This window comes from Artemia sp. Qi Xiang Cuo, chromosome 9 (genome assembly GCF_049724085.1).
Source record: "Artemia sp. Qi Xiang Cuo chromosome 9, ASM4972408v1, whole genome shotgun sequence".
Taxonomy (NCBI): Eukaryota; Metazoa; Arthropoda; class Branchiopoda; order Anostraca; family Artemiidae; genus Artemia; species Artemia sp. Qi Xiang Cuo.
Window position 1 is genome coordinate 72,596,569 of NC_142802.1, and position 16,647 is coordinate 72,613,215.

The window sequence follows — 16,647 nt, forward strand, 5'->3', positions numbered from 1 at the left end:
AAAATTTTATTATCACTCCATAGCTGAGAATCAGTTCTATCCATCTACCGAACTATATTTTTAAATTTAGTATAAGGGTTTTTTTAGACTAAAAATACGTCAAAAGTTGATTGAAAATCGTTGTGAAAAGGACGATTTCCCCTATTTTTTAAGCAATTTTAGAATCTTCCCCAAGAAAAAGTCGAAGTAGTATCAAGATACTGGCTCGGTGAATGGAACAATGTATTTTCTTGTATGATTAATTGATTATGAATAAATCTTATCTTACTTGCTATTGCAACGATATAAATACTTTGTCCGTTTAGCGCAAGTTATGGCCGAATGTTTGTCGGAAAATTGCTTGTTTTGGAGGGAACATATACCTTAAATCAGGGGAATAGTTTTTTTCAACCAAATTAGCAGACTAAGTCTTATTCTCAAAACCTGTCTTTTATGGAATTTTCTAGACAACAGTAAATAGGGAACGAGTATAGATAGAAGCTAGAAAGCACCTCCCCAGGCCATAATTTAGGCTCTCCATTAAAACCTGGAAATTTCATTCTCCCAATTCAACTACTTTCCAAGATAGAAAAATCTAGATTTTTACTTTATCTTTTAAGCTGATGAATTCATGTGTCGAGGGGAAATCTAGGCTAAGCATAAATCTTATTTGAAAAAAGTGTGCTTGAAGTTTACATAAAAGGCAGGCTCTAGTGTCTATAGAACCTTTGCAGACTATTCAATGATAAAAAAAAACTGTTAAGTCATACTTCACTATTCTCGGGTAGCGAACTCGGTCTTTAGAAAAGCGAAGCAACAACAGACACCAAATGGGTGTTGCAGTCACAATTGAAGAGTTGCGCGAGAGTTGTGCCTTTATGCAAGAATATGAAAGGTATTCCTCCTTGTCATTCGCGCGGTGTCATATGTTTTAAAGTATAAGTACTGACAGTGCATGTTTGGAACCATTGCAGAAAAGTCTAGACCGTCATAAATTCATCATTTGGATTTGAACTATTTTTGGAATTAAACTATATGTAAGTAATATTGGATCCTTACACTTTTTAAATAGTTCTAAATATGTTGCGACAGATTCTATTTTTTGGTACCGCTGTATTTTATCCCCGCTTCCGAATTAAACACTACACAGCAAAAGTCTCATTTTGTTTTGAGATTAAATAAAAAAAACAAGTTTTTTTTAACTGAAAGTAAGGAGCGACATTAAAACTTAAAACAAACAGAAATTATTCCGTATATTAAAGGGGCTGTCCCCTCCTCAACGCCTCGCTCTTTCCGCTAAAGTTTGACTCTTTCTCACAACTTTATTTTTTAAAACAATAAAAAACTAGCGTAAAGAGCAAGACATTGAGGAGGGGACAGCCCCTTTCATATACGGAATAATTTCTGTTCGTTTTAAGTTCTAATGTCGCTCCTTACTTTCCGTTAAAAAAACTTATTTTGTTTTTTTTATTTAATTTCTGGGCGTTTTTGAATTAATGCAGCTTTGATCTTAGCTTACCGTACATGAAAAATTAAAACGAAATTTGCATATTAATTTTACTTTTTTTGGTTAAATGGCTTTCTCGAAATTTTGTTCTGACGAAACTTACGTAACGAACTTTTATATTCGTATGTTTTTATTACGTATATTAGGGAGTTTGCCCCCTAGTCAATAACTCGCTCTTCATGCTTGAAGAGCGTGATATGTCAGTTGAGACACCCCTCCCCCAATGTTTTCAGCCAGTCGGTAAAAAAAAATTTGGTTGATAAAATAGTGGCTCAAAGCTCCGCTATTTTACTGGACAAGTTTTTTTTATTAGGTAAACAAGCTGATGAAAATAAATAATATAAAATCAATGGAAGAATATTACTCTCTGGATACGACAGCCTATGGATTTTATTGAATTACCCATAAAATTGCAACTAATTGTATAAGTGGGTTTGGAAGTTCCTTTTGTCCCTACGTGTCTACCACTCAAATTCTTGACTAGACTGTCAAACTTCAAGGAAATTTTTTTTTTCAATTTTTTTGTCTATCCAAAAGTTCTTAAAAAAAATCTTAGAAAGGTGTAGAATCGCCCATTTTTGCTGCGTGGAATTCTTCTCGCCTTTCCGTCCCCATTAGAAATGTTTAGCGTAATTTGAGAGACATGTTGACTCAAGCAATCTAGATCGGTGAAATTTAATGAAGCTTCTTTTTCTAAAATGTTGCATTAAGAATTTTTTTTGATTTTATTATACCAGAGTTCCTAAGTGTCTTAATTCTGTACCTTTTGTCGAATTTTCTTATCTAGTGTGGGACTGTGGCAAGCATCCGAAAGACACTGGATATCACCGTTTTTGGTTAAATTGGTCATTTTGGGGAAAGTAGCACAAAAATGTGACTTTTTTAGGTCACAACAATTGTTTATTCTGGGATAGGCCTATATGAGCCATTCTCTGGCATTATTTCCTAATGCAACTAAGACATCGTCATGCATGTTGGCGATAGTCAAAAAAGAATTGATGAGTTGATTGATGAGTATTAAGAGTTTGTTTGTATGAAAAACTCAAAAATGCTGCAGGTTGTCAACTAGAGGTGGCTGTCCCTGGAGGCCGCAATCTTTAGACTAATTGAGAAGCAGAACATTCTTTAGCTCTTCTTCATCAACCGTGGAGAAGGTAACTCAGCTGGAAATAGAGTAGCAAAAGAAAACTCGATCAAAATACTTCTTTTTTATGCGCGATTAAAGCGTCAAGGTTTGTCTGTATTTGTTGCTGGTTGTGCTTCCTAAGATTCACATCATGAGTAAAGAATTTCAATCAGAACTGACACAAATTGACTGGCTAGCGGAAAATTGCAGTCAGACCTAGCGGCCTCTCTTAAAATGCTTTCTAAGGGCATTGTCATCACAATTGTCAGTGATCCTTGTAAGTTTATCATGATCCATGGACATCACTGGAAGTATCGTCGAGATTCGTAGACCAGGTGAAGCTAGGCCCAAACACATTGTTGCCACATGAAAGTTGAAGCTAGTTCTGACCTTCTAACACCACAGTAGCTGCAATAGTTTTAGATGCAGTGCTTGGCGTATTCAACACCTGGTATTCAGAATTTGGCCTGATAGCATTCCCGTCTTATTCGGGCCAACAGTTTTGTTTGCGACACGAAATAGCAGGAACCGCTATTTTTCTCTGATATATATATCTGCATCGTTGAAACTTTTGATAGTGCCATTCCACCAGAATCTAGACTAATGAATTCAGAAATCGCAACCACTTTTCCTTTATGCTATTCTAAGTTTTGTCCCATTTTTAATTAAAATTAGCAAGCTTTGGACTTGCAAAATTATTTTTGCATCCACTTACTTTTCTCGTTCCTTTATCTGCAGAGGCACTAGGCTGCATTTGTTTTCCACTTCTGATGCCTGATTTCTAATATTAACAACATTTTCAATCGATTACTGCTATTACAATTTTATTAACTTTATATCAACAAAATATTATAACTTGAGTATGCATCAAGCTCTAGATAAAAAACTCCAAAAATAAATTTGATTCCAAGATATGAATTCTATCTTTATTTTAACCTGTGTGAATTCATCGGGTCACATTTTCTATGGAATTCCTCCGGATTTCCCAGAAAGCGTATTACCCTGGGAAAAATGAAGCCATCAGGGTCATGTTCAGGATATTTGTTTGGGGGGGGGGGGTACTAAAAATTGTATAACGCAACAGAAACTTAATGTATTTTTGGTACTTTTTACGGGTCAGACATAAATTACAGGGGGGCTCAAACTAGGTAACCCCAACCCCCTGGATATGTTCTTGGAAGTCATACGTACATTCCATCGATGCCAAAGCGTTCAAATCGGCTGCTAAATACTGGCTGCTAATTAAACCATGTCGTGTTGAATTTGATTTAAAGGATAGTCGATAATTTAACCACAGCTATTTCATCTTTTCTTCTTTTCTTATTTTCTTCTTGCTTTTTTCTTCTTCTAGGAATCCTGACAGCAATGATTAGGAAATCTTTGAGAAGAATCGAATCAAGAAAGTAAAAGATGTTGTTAAAGCATGTTGATATGCACCTTGCTGAATATAATAGTAAGAATTTTTCTAGCTTTTTTCACTTCCACTAAGTTTTTCCTTTATTAAGTGTTTTACCTTGACGAAATTTACTGCCATTGAAACAACTCAGAAGGGGAGTTTTATGTAGAACTACATTCCATGTTGTGTTTGTAGGGAGGAGACACGGAGTCCCACAAAAGAAACCGAAAAGCGTAGTGTAGGAGATATTGAACTTGAAATTTTGCGGTTTCAGACCATTACTAAAAAAAGTATTTTGATGTTATGTGTGTTCGTGTTTAAAAGATGGAATATAAGTTTGGGCAAATGTTAGATAGGAAAAAAATGTAGCAAAGAGTGATCAGTTTTCTGAAAGTTTTACCCTCTTTTGAACGTCCCTTCGAGCTTCCATTGCTGATTCACCTGGAGCAGCTTAACCAGACAATGGGTACTGCTGTACCTATACTTGGCCTTCTATTGTCAGGTCTGCACCGCCATATTTGTGATCGTTTTCACTTAAGCTCTGTAATTATGGTTACCTTCAGTATACATTAAATTAACAAAAAACAAGTTTTTTTCAAGTAAAAGTTAATAGCGACATTTGAACTCAGAATGAGCAAAATTAGAATATATTGAATATATGTTCTCAATAAAGGGCCAGCAACCACTTGAAGGCTGCGAGTGTTGATCGTGGGGGCGAAAGACCCCACTCCATTAGAACTTAGGACTCTATTTTTGAAAATAGATAAACGTTTTGTATTTACGGATTGGACATCTATCATCCTATAGTTCTTTTTTCAGTAAAGTCACAAACAACCCCTTGAACGTTACCAGTGAAGGTTTATTTAGCAAATGCTCTGGCTTGATCAAGGTTATTTTTTCCCCTTTTATTTGTGTTTTAAACAATTTTTTTTCATTCTAAATTATATTATTCTCCCGATAGTACGAGGGATTGCTCTTATTTACGTGTGACAGCCTTTTAATTTCAACGCTTAACTTCCATTTTTGCTTTAGCCTACTTGAAACTGGAGATAGTCTAAGCACATTTTTTTATTTATTATTAAATGTTTTGATGTTAGGAAATTTGCACACTAAACGTGCATACATTCCATCTTATGCTACCAATTCGTGGTCAACATTTAATTCACTTAACCTAGACAGTATAAATGGAACCGAATATCTGTGAAACAAAACGAAGAGAGTCAAAAGAAAAAAATTTAAAAAATCGTCAACGCGAAATTGAAGTGGTAGTACGCCAGCGATCAACCTACGAGGCTGCAATGAACTAATCATTAGTTGGAATACTTTGTTAAAAGTTTTAGGAGAGGTATTTCGATGAATATAAAGGAATAGATTTTAGAATACTGCCTGTTCCGATGCTACTTAGTGGCAGATCTGTGAATTTGAGACAGGGGGGGGGGGTTGTGTAGGTTTCTATGTGTGTTTTGGTATGGTTTGTTTTTCTGTTGTTTTATTTTGTTGCTTTTTTCTTGGCTTGATAGATACGTATAAATGTAACTTCAAAACATACAAAAGCAAATTACACCCAAGCCAGGGGATGGAGTGATCGCCACCACCCAGATCCGCCACTGATGCTAACATACAGTGTTACGATGCAGAACAAAAAAAAAACTAGCATAAAGTAATGGTATTAGATCGTTAAAAGCTGTGCTAATTATGAGGGTTGAGGGTTGAAAAAACCGACTGGGGATCCTAATTTTTTCTGGTGCCCCCCCCCCCAAAAAAAAATCATTAATTCTATCTTTACCTAGAAATGGTCGCTATGTCTGCCTAAGTCAAGGAGCAAATCCGCTGAAAGCCAGAATATCTGGATGTGTGTTCAGGTCAAAAAAATATCTTAATAACAGCAATCCAAAGAGGGCCTTACCGGCCTTGTAGCCCACTCCATCCCTCAGATGACACATAAAAATGGCTTTTGCCCGCATCATGTCTTACAATATGACAAGTGAGCAGGCTAGAGAGGCTAATGCACAAGTCATAAGGCTTATTGTTGAATTTCAATTTTGTAGGCGATTTATTTTTATTTGGCAATAGGTATTCTTTCTCGAATTACCGTTAGAACAGCTTCTGTAAGCTTTTTTTTAGACTCTTTTCTTCTATCAGTTGAGTAGATAATAAAACTCAGTCGCGTGTGGCATCATTGTACCTAGCAATGTGCCTAAGAGATCCATCGATTTTTATCTATTCCAAGGAATCTCTCTTACAAGACCTCTCTCGAAAAGGTCGAACAAGCCTCCTAGCCGTGTTATGCCCCATCAACTTCGGAGACGGGACCATTTTTTGTGTCGAGCGAATCTACGAATGAGTCACTATCCTATGACCATCTTGTAAGCTGGTATGGCAGGTGAAAAACTTAATGAGAAATAAAAGAAAAAATTATCGTTTTTCGTCCCATATGGCATTTTATTTTGGCACGAAAATTGCCATCGGTGTGGCCATATAGCTCTTTCATTTAGTCAGTAAGAAATTATCATTAAGAAATTATCAGTAAGGAATTATCAAAAATCAGATTGCCAAAAAGATGAAATGTCGAGTTTGCACATAATCATCAGCCTGCAACATCCGGTAAACTACTACTATATATGGGTGGAAAAAATGGCCTTCTAAATTGCCATTTTTTTCTGTAGCATCGCACATTGTCCGACAGCTGTCAGTACGGGTTTTAAAAGCATTTTGGAAAAAATGTCCTTCGAACAAGCCCCTACTCACCACCCTACGACCGCCAAGTAGGGTGCTAGTGCTATTGACAAGACATTAAAAAAAATTGGAGACACATCAGCCTTACCATGCTAGACTATGACTTCCATGGAGACCTATAAATCTCCTGGTAATCTCCGACTATAGTGTTTACGACAATGAATTTTTTTTCAACCATACGCCATTTTTGAGGGATTCAAGGCTTCATTTCAAAATACTCAGGGATATCTTTTTTCCAAAAATAAGATAAGATTAAGTCAGATCCGAATAATCCTCATCAATTCTAATAACTATTAATATATAAAAATGGAATTCTCACCAGACAGTTTCATCGAAAACGTATTTTGTTATTTTTTGCAGCTGTGGGCCATCGTTCACTCTTTAACAACCCTGGGACAAAGTTGTTTTGTGATAGCACTCCACCAGCATTCAAATTCAAAAATTGTTTGACTCAATAGTTTCCATGGTAGGTTTGGGGTACAGCAGAAGTTGGGGCACAGCTTCTAAAAAAAAAATGGTTCTAGTAGAACATCCCCCATTTATGACCAAAAATGATTTCAACAATTTTTGAGTTTACGGGGCCAGGAGTGGTCTAGCCTTGGAATGGAGTACGGACATAATTTTTGGATGTCTTCCCCTCCCATTCGACGACAACAATGCGAAAACTATGTTTTCTATTTTGAACAAAAACAAATAGAACATATCAAAAATGCTGATCATGTTTCCGATGTACATCCTTCAGAATGCACAGGTTTATCTATGCAAATAATTTGTCATGCATTGGTAACAGGGCCTTACGCAGTGCGGCCTTGGTGCCTGAACTCCTTGAAATCTTAAATTCTCCCGAATTGTAGGGAAATTCTTATTTAAACTACCAGGTGAAATCTATTTTATTTGCCCCCCCCCCCCCGAAAAATTCTTCCGTACGAGCCTGATTGGTATAGGTGCATGTTCTGCTTATTTTAAATTTATTTTGTAAAGGTAGGCGTAAATCTTGGAGTAGTATGTACAAGTATCTTCAGCAGTGTGAATCTTCATTAAGTTTTCTTTATTATTGTAAGAAGGGAGGAAAATTCAAAAGGCAAGAAAAGAGATGAAACTGCAGAAGAGAGAGGAGGGGGGTAGGAGAGAAGGCCAGAAGAACAAACCCAGAAGAGCTACAATCAAAAGGGCGTTAATTTCATTTTCTTTTGATGAATAAGTCCAGATTAAATCTTTAAGCATGTCAGGTTTAATATTGTTGATTAGTTCTTGTCACCAGTCCGTACAATTTACTAATCGAATCATTTTCATACCTGCAGCATTTATTGATCAAGTCAAGAAGTCTGAAGTGTTAAGAAAGGTCTGCAATTTGTATCCTAATCTTTCCGTCAGAAATCACCTCTATCGCCCTCCTTTTAAGACAGATGAAAAGATTAATCTTTTATTGAATTTTAATCTGTTATTGCAACTGGGCTTGTCAACACTTGTAGAAATACCATATGTCAATCTGTCAGTCAACAATGATCAACGGATATGACGGGAAATTCGAGTAATTTGGATCCTTGTCGTTTTTAAAAAGAGTCAATTGATAGGGTTGTCACTCGGCTTCGGTAGAAATTTTGCACAGAAAGAGGGAAAGCCATCAAGCAATTTTTTGTAGGAAGGGGGAAAATGTTTGAAAAACGTGGTTTTTTTGGAAAAGTGCTAGATTTCTTACAAAATTTTTCACGTGTTTCGTGTATTTCTATGTTCTAAGGGTAAATATATTGTCTCTTCCCCCTTCCCAGTACCTGTTTCACTCCTAGGAAGTTTTTCCTTGTGATAGATATTTCATTTTCTAAAGAATAGTTTTGTTTTTCTATAGTTATATCTAGTGTGTGTGATTTTTTTTTCTCTGCCTATTTTGAATGCTTATTGAATGAGCGAAGGGGTTTGAGAAAGTGCCTGACAGACAAGATTTTTTCTGGACAATAAGCCAATGTATTTGGGCTATAAGACGGCTTCAAAATCAAGCCGCATTATTAACACCACACTTAGTAATTTTACAACTTTTTGGCATTTGAATAGTTCAAAAACAATACTATTTATTCAAAATAATTAAAATTTGCCCTCCAGCGAAATTTGAGTGAACGAACATAACAGTCGAAGAATTATGGTGGTATTTTGACAGGGTTCTTCCACCAAAAAAAGGAATTTTTTCCACCAAAAAAAAAAGGAAAAAAAGATGTCTGATAATCTTCAATTCTAAGCTATTTAGATAGTACAATACTGCAGGGCAGTTTGAAATCCCTCGATCTAACCTCGAATGAGAGCCAAATACAGTGGTGGATCCAGGGGGGAGGGGCGCCCCCTAGCGTAGTCTAAAGTAGTGTAATTTACTTAATTAACGTAAGTTTGCGTTAATTTAACTTGCTCCTAACGCAAGTTTATAGGATCAACCTATTTTTCGCCCCCCCCCCCTAAAAAAAGTCCCGCATCCGCCCCTGGCTACATAATCATTCTCGTGTGGTAAGTCTTAAGCCAAAACATAGCTATAGTCAAATATGCTGTTGGAAATTACCTGTGTATTTACTGGAAAAATAAGGGCAATATTGTAAACATTATTGCCTTTTTGTGTTAAATTGCAGAGTCGTAAATTAAGTCAATTTCTATCTATGTCCGGGTGTCCATTTCCTAGTTGAAGTGAATATAGACATTAAATTAAGATTACTGATCAATTCTGATTCTGTCCTCATCGTTTGGACATTACTTGTTCTAACTGTATTATATGTATAAATAACAATTTTATACTCTACACAAACTTTATGAAAGTTAGAGACGCTATACATCACAGTATGTAAATTATAGGCAGTATGATCTTTCCCTATCTCGTCCATTATAAAAACCCAGACCGAGGTGCGAGTGCTCCAGAGAACGTAGAAACATAGGTGACATTAGATCTTTTCACAGGTAGACAAGCCAGATTTCTCTTGAACGCGAAACTTGGCTTCAACGTTGGAACACTAAATTTTGAAGAAACTAATTTTAAATTAATTTATTCCAATACCTATATGAAAATTGGTAATTAGTAGTGCAATGTTATTATTAGATATTTTTAGGAGTTAAAAGTAGGTTTCGAAGTCTCAAGTTGGTTTTACAGGCATTTTGAGAAAGTTTCTGCCAAATTACGTGTTCAAGGGTAATTGGACCACTGATGGCAGATCAAATAAGAGGAGCTGTTTGTACGCGCTAATGCAAGAATAAATGGGAGGAGCTGTTTGTTCGCACCGAGAATGAAGAGCCAGAAATTATCTGCGGTAAACTTACTGCTATATCTTTATACTGTGCTACACTTCGTGCACCAGTAGAAAGGCCTCAATTGATCCCACGATGACCACGTGGTTTATGGTTTTCTCAGTGAGAATGAAAAAACAGGAATTTTCTCACTTGAAAAAACATGAATTTTCTCACTTTTATGGATTTTTCTTGGACGATTATGGGTGTTGGTCAATTTATTTGATGTTTTTTCATGGATGTCAACAGCAATTTATGTCTGTTTTCATGGTTTTTGTCAGTGAGAATGAAAAAACAGGAACTTTCTCACATTTATGGATGTCAACAGCAATTTATGTTCCTGTTTTATGGTTCGTTGTCAGTGAGAATGAAAAAACAGGAACTTTCTCACATTTATGGATGTCAACAGCAATTTATGTCTGTTTTATGTCTGTTCGTTGTCAGTGAGAAACAAACATGCTCGACGCGAATGTTATGAGATTGTTTGGCTAACCTAGCCTGAGAAATTGATTTACATAATCGGTGGGGGAATTATTGGTCCACGAAAGGGGAATTAAGAAACAATCTCGGCTTCTTTGATCTTTAGGCTAACCTAACCTGAGAACTTGATTTACATAATCGGTGGGGAAATTATTGATTCACGAAGGGGGAATTAAGAAACAAACATGGTTTCTTTGATCTTTAGGCGAACCTAACCTGAGAAATTGATTTACATAATCGCTAGGGGAATATATTGATTCACGAAAGGGGGAATTAAGAAACATTATGGCTTTCTTTAATCTTAGGTCTGAGGGATAAACGTTCTTTAGGTCAAAGAGAAAAATTAATATTCTATTTTTAAATAGGGCTTCATTGATCTTTACTGTTAGGAGTTAGAAATGACATCACTTGTTATCTTGGAATTATGCGGGAGGCTAAAGAGATAGAAATTCTATTTTTAAATACGGCTTCACTGAGCTTTAAGTCGGAGAGATAAATTGATATTCTAACGAAACTTTAATAGTTTAGCTATGTAAATTCTTGAGACGAAGATAGTACCAGAGGACAAGGTTTCCTATAAATTTGAAGTTTGAATACACAGAAATACCAAAAACAACAAGAACAGTTTGAGATTATTCTTAGGTGATTATTCGGTTGAAACGGTCTTATATATTTTAGGGACTTATGTCGGCAAAACAGTGAGAGATGTTTTAAAAAATGATTATAGAGAAGGTTTTAGAAGAGGTTTTGAGTGTGGTCGTTATAGTAAACAAGTTCTATTTGAACAGTGTCGTGAGGTCCTCTACCCCAACCCCAAAGGGCCCCGATCGCCCTACCCCGATCCAAAGGGCTCCAATCCCCATACCCCAATCCAGAAGGAACCCCCGGCCCCCAAAGGTTCCCCGGGCTCCCACCCGGTCCCCCTGACCCAGACAAGACCTCCCCGGGCCCTGTCTTTCGTTGATGTAGGGTTTCTGAAAACGATGATTTGGGGTGTATGGGTTGCTATTTTTTTATTTTATGAGTTGGAGTTCTTAGTCATTAATAGGTCTGTGTTGTCTGAAACCTATGATTTGGGATGGTTGGTTTGCTATTTTGACTTTTCTGAGCTGGATTTCATAGCCTTTCATAGGTGTGTGTTGTCAGAAGATTATGATTTGGGATGTGTAGTTTGCTATTTGGACTTTTCAGAGCTAGGATTCTTAGTCTCTCATAGGTGTTTGTTGTCTGAAACTTCTAGTTTGGGAATGAGTAGTTTGCTATTTCAGACTTTTATGAGCTAGGCTTTCCTAGTATATCGTAGGTGAATGTTGTCAGAAAATTATGATTTGGGATATGTAAATTACTATTTCGGGCTTTTCTGAGCTAGATTTCTTAGTCCCTCATAGGTGTTTGTTGACTGAAACCTCTAGTTTGGGATGAGTAGTTTGCTATTTCAGACTTTTATGAGCTAGGCTTTCCTAGTATATCTAAGGTGAATGTTGTCAGAAAATTATGATTTGGGATATGTAAATTACTATTTCGGACTTTTCTGAGCTAGATTTCTTAGCCCTTCATAGGTGTTTGTTGTCTGAAACCTAGAGTTTGGGATGAGTAGTTTGCTATTTTTGACTTTTCTGAGCTAGGTTTCTTAGCCTTACATAGGTGTGTGTTGTCAGAAACTCATGATTTGGGATATGTAAATTACTATTTTTGACTTTTCTGAGCTGGATTTTTTAGCCTTTCATAGATGTTTGTTGTCTGAAACCTATAGGTTGGGATGGGTAGTTTGCTTTTGGACTATTCAGAGCTGTATTTCTTAGCCTTTATTGGGTGTGTGTTGACTGAAACTTATGATTTGGGATATGTAAATTACTATTTTGGGCTTTTCTAAGTTAGATTTCTTAGTCTTTCCTTGGTGTGTGTTGTCTGAAACCTATGATTTGGGATTTGTAGTTATGCTTTTTAGACTTTTCTGAGCTAGGATTCTTAGTCCCTCATAGGTGTTTGTTGTCTGAAACCTATATTTTGGGATGAGTAGTTTGCTATTTCAGGCTTTTCTGAGCTAAGGTTTCTTAGTATTTCATAGGTGTGTGTTGTCTGAAACTTATGACTTGAGGTGTCTAATTTGCTATTTCAGGCCTTTCTGAGCTAAGGTTTCATAGTATTTCGTAGGTGAATGTTGTCTGAAACTTATGATTTTGGATATGTAAATTACTATCTCGGGCTTTTCTAAGTTAGATATATTAGTATGTTGTTGGTGTGGGTTGACTGAAACATCGGATTTTTGATATCAGGTTATTAGTATTTAGATGGTATGTGTTGTCTGAAACCTGTGATTCGGGTTTTGTAGTTTGCTTTTTGGACTTTTCAGAGCTAGGATTCATAGTCACTCATAGGTGTTTGTTGTCTGAAACCTATAGTTTGGGATGAGTAGTTTGCTATTTCAGGATTTTCTGATCTTAGTTTTCCTAGTATTTCGTAGGTGTTCGTTGTCTGAAACTTATGATTTGAGTTGTGTAATTTGCTATTTCAGGCTTTTCTGAGCTAAGGTTTCATAGTATTTCGTAGGTGAATGTTGTCTGAAACTTATGATTTGGGATATGTAAATTACTATTTCAGGGTTTTCTAAGCTAGATTTCTTAGTCTTTTGTTGATGTGTGTTGTCTGAAACCAATGATTTGGGATGGGTGGGTTGCTATTTTTGACTTTTCTGAGCTGGATTTCTTAGCCTTTCATAGGTGTATGTTGTCTGAAACCTATGATTTGGGATGGTTAATTTGCTATTTTTGACTTTTCTGAGCTAGGTTTCTTAGCCTTTCATAGGTGTGTGCTGTCAGAAAATTATGATTTGGGATTTTTAGTTTGCTTTTTATACTTTTCAGAGATAGGATTCTTAGTCTCTCATAGGTGTTTGTCGTCTGAAACCTATAGTTTGGGATGAATAGTTTGCTATTTCAAGCTTTTCTGACCTATGGTTTCTTAGTATTTAATAGGTGTGTGTTGTCTGAAACTTATGATTTGAGGTATGCAATTTGCTATTTCCGACTTTTCATAACCAGATTTCTTAGTCTTTCGTAGCTATATGGTGTCTCAAACCAATGATTTGGGATATTTGGGTTGCTATTTTTTTACTTTTCTAAGCTGGATTTCATAGCATTTCTTAGGTGTGTGTTGACTGAAACCTATGTTTTGGGAATGAGTGGTTTGCTATTTTTGACTTTTCTGAGCTAGATTTCTTAGCATTTCATAGGTGTGTGCTTTCAGAAAATTATGATTTGGGAGGTGTAGTTTGCTTTTTGGACTTCTCAGAGCTAGGATTCTTAGTCCCTCATAGGTGTTTGTTGTCTGAAACTTCTAGTTTGGGATGAGTAGTTGGATATTTCAGGCTTTTCTGAGCTAAGGTTTCTTAGTATTTCGTAGGTGAAGCTTCCACGTCAGTTTTAAGTTCTCCAAGACATAAAAAATTTAAATTTCAGTTCTAATTTTTCCATCAAAGATAGGAAAAGTTATACCATGATAGTGATTCTTTTATATGAAGATAGTGAGTTTTACTTTAATTCTAAGTTTTATAAAATTCTGTTCAGACTTTTTTCAAAGAGATGAAAACATTTAAAGTTCAATTTAAAATTTTAAAAAAATCGTCAAGGACTGTTAAAGTTATTATCTGAATTTTATCAATTAAAAAGACATTAGTCATCGATCATTTCTATTTTTCCAAATAATATAAAAATTTTCCACTTTAGTTCAGATCTGTCTCGAACAGATGAAAAATTTAAAATACTGTTCCAAATTTTTTCACAGAAGATAAAAAAGTTCAAGTTCTCTTCGGAATTTTACCAAAGAACACAATTCAATTCTAATTTCTCCAGAGAAAACAAAAATCTTCCACTTCAGTTCTTTATTTCACAAAGACATAAAGAAATTTAGAGTTCAATTCGAAATTTTTCGGTGGAAGATAGAAAAAGTAATACCATACTTGTGAATATTTTCACGGAAGATAAGAAGTTCTAGTTCAATTTTAAATTTTCTCAACGAAGTGAAGAAAAGTTCAAGTTCCCTACTGAATTTTACCAAAGAACACAATTCAATTCTAATTTATCCAGAGAAAATAAAAGTCTTCCACCTAAGTTCTTTATTTCACAAAGACATAAAGAAATTTAAAGTTCAATCCTAAATTTTTCAGTGGAAGATAGAAAAAGTAATACCATACTTGTGAATATTTTCCCGGAAGATAAAAAGTTCTAGTTCAATTTAAAATTTTCTCAACGAAGTGAAGAAGAATTCAAGTTCTCTTCTGAATTTTACCAAAGAACACAATTCAATTCTAATTTCACCAGAGAAAATAAAAATCTTCCACTTCAGTTCTTTATTTCACAATGACATAAAGAAATTTGAAGTTCAATTCTAAATTTTTCGTTGCAAGATAGGAAAAGTAATACCATACTTGTGAATATTTTCACGGAAGATAAAAAGTTCCAGTTCAATTTAAAATTTTCTCAACGAAGTGAAGAAAAGTTCAAGTTCTCTACTGAATTTTACCAATGAAAAAGAAATTAGTCATTGATCATTTCTATTTTTCCAAATAATACAAAAATTTTCCACTTTAGTTCAGATCTGTCTCGAAGGGATGAAAAATTTAAAATACTGTTCCAAATTTTTCACAGAAGATAAAAAAGTTCAAGTTCTCTTCGGAATTTTATCAAAGAACACAATTCAATTCTAATTTCTCCAGAGAAGATAAAAATCTTCCACTTCAGTTCTTTATTTCACAAAGACATAATGAAATTTAAAGTTCAATTCTAAATTTTTCGGTGGATGATAGAAAAAGTAATACCACACTTGAAACTATTTTCACGGAAGATAAAAAGTTCTAGTTCAATTTAAAATTTTCTCAACGAAGTGAAGAAAAGTTCAAGTTCTCTTCTGAACTTTACCAAAGAACACACTTCAATTCTAATTTCTCCAGAGAAAACAAAAATCTTCCACTTCATTTCTTTATTTCACAAAGACATAAAGAAATTTAAAGTTCAATTCTAATTTTTCGGTGGAAGATAGAAAAAGTAATACCATACTTGTGAATATTTTCACGGAAGATAAAAAGTTCTAGTTCAATTTAAAATTTTCTCAACGAAGTCAAGGAAAGTTCAAGTTCTCTTCTGAACTTTACCATAGAATACACTTCAATTCTAATTTCTCCAGAGAAACCATAATTTTACAATTCAGTTATTTATTTCACAAAGACATACGGACATTTAAAGTTAAATTCCAAATATTTCAGCGTAAGATATAAAAAGTAATACCATACTTGTGATTATTTTCACAGAAGATAAAAAGTTTTAGTTCAATTTTAAATATTATCAATGAAGTCAAGGAAATTTCATGTTCTCTATTGAAGTTTACTAAAGAACACAATTCATTTCTAATTTCACCAGAGAAAATAAAAATCTTCCACTTCAGTTCTTTATTTCACAAAAGACATAAAGAAATTTAAAGTTCAATTCTAAATTTTTCGGTGGAAGATAGAAAACGTAATATCATACTTGTGAATATTTTCACGGAAGATAAAAAGTTTTAGTTCAATTTTAAATTTTCTCAATGAAGTGAAGAAAAGTTCATGTTCTTTACAGAATTTTACCAAACAACACAACTCAATTCTAATTTATACAGAGAAAATAAAAATCTCCCACTTAAGTTCTTTATTTCAAAAAGACATAATGAAATTTACAGTTCAATTCTAAATTTTACGGTAGTAGATAGAAAAAGTAATACCATACTTGTGAATATTTTCCCGGAAGATAAAATGTTCTAGTTCAACTTAAAATTTTCTCAACGAAGTGAAGAAAAGTTCAAGTTCTCTTCTGAATTTTACTAAAGAACACAATCCCTTTCTAATTTCACCAGAGAAAATAAAAATCTTCCACTTCAGTTCTTTATTTCACAAAAGACATAAAGAAATTTAAAGTTCAATTCTAAATTTTTCGGTGGAAGATAGAAAAAGTAATATCATACTTGGGAATATTTTCCCGGAAGATAGAAAGTTCTAGTTCAATTTAAAATTTTCTCAACGAAGTGAAGAAAAGCTCAAGTTCTCTTCTGAACTTTACCAAAGAACACACTTCAATTCTAATTTCTCCAGAGAAAATAAAAATCTTCCACTTCAGTTTTAAGTTCCCCAAAGAAATAAAG

At 34.7% G+C, this 16,647-nt stretch overlaps 1 protein-coding gene across 1 annotated transcript in view; it reads left to right on the forward strand.

Annotated features, from left to right (window-relative positions):
* Positions 1 to 846: 846 nt before the first annotated feature.
* The window catches only part of LOC148949008 (uncharacterized), a 31,066-nt gene continuing 15,265 nt past the window's right edge, over positions 847 to 16,647 (forward strand). Inside the window, exons 1-2 of the mRNA XM_089094173.1 lie at positions 847 to 1,016; positions 3,964 to 4,065. Of these exons, the coding sequence (XP_088950299.1) occupies positions 4,036 to 4,065 (30 nt within the window). The 5' untranslated portion in view covers positions 847 to 1,016; positions 3,964 to 4,035. The remainder of the gene's footprint in view (positions 1,017 to 3,963; positions 4,066 to 16,647) is intronic.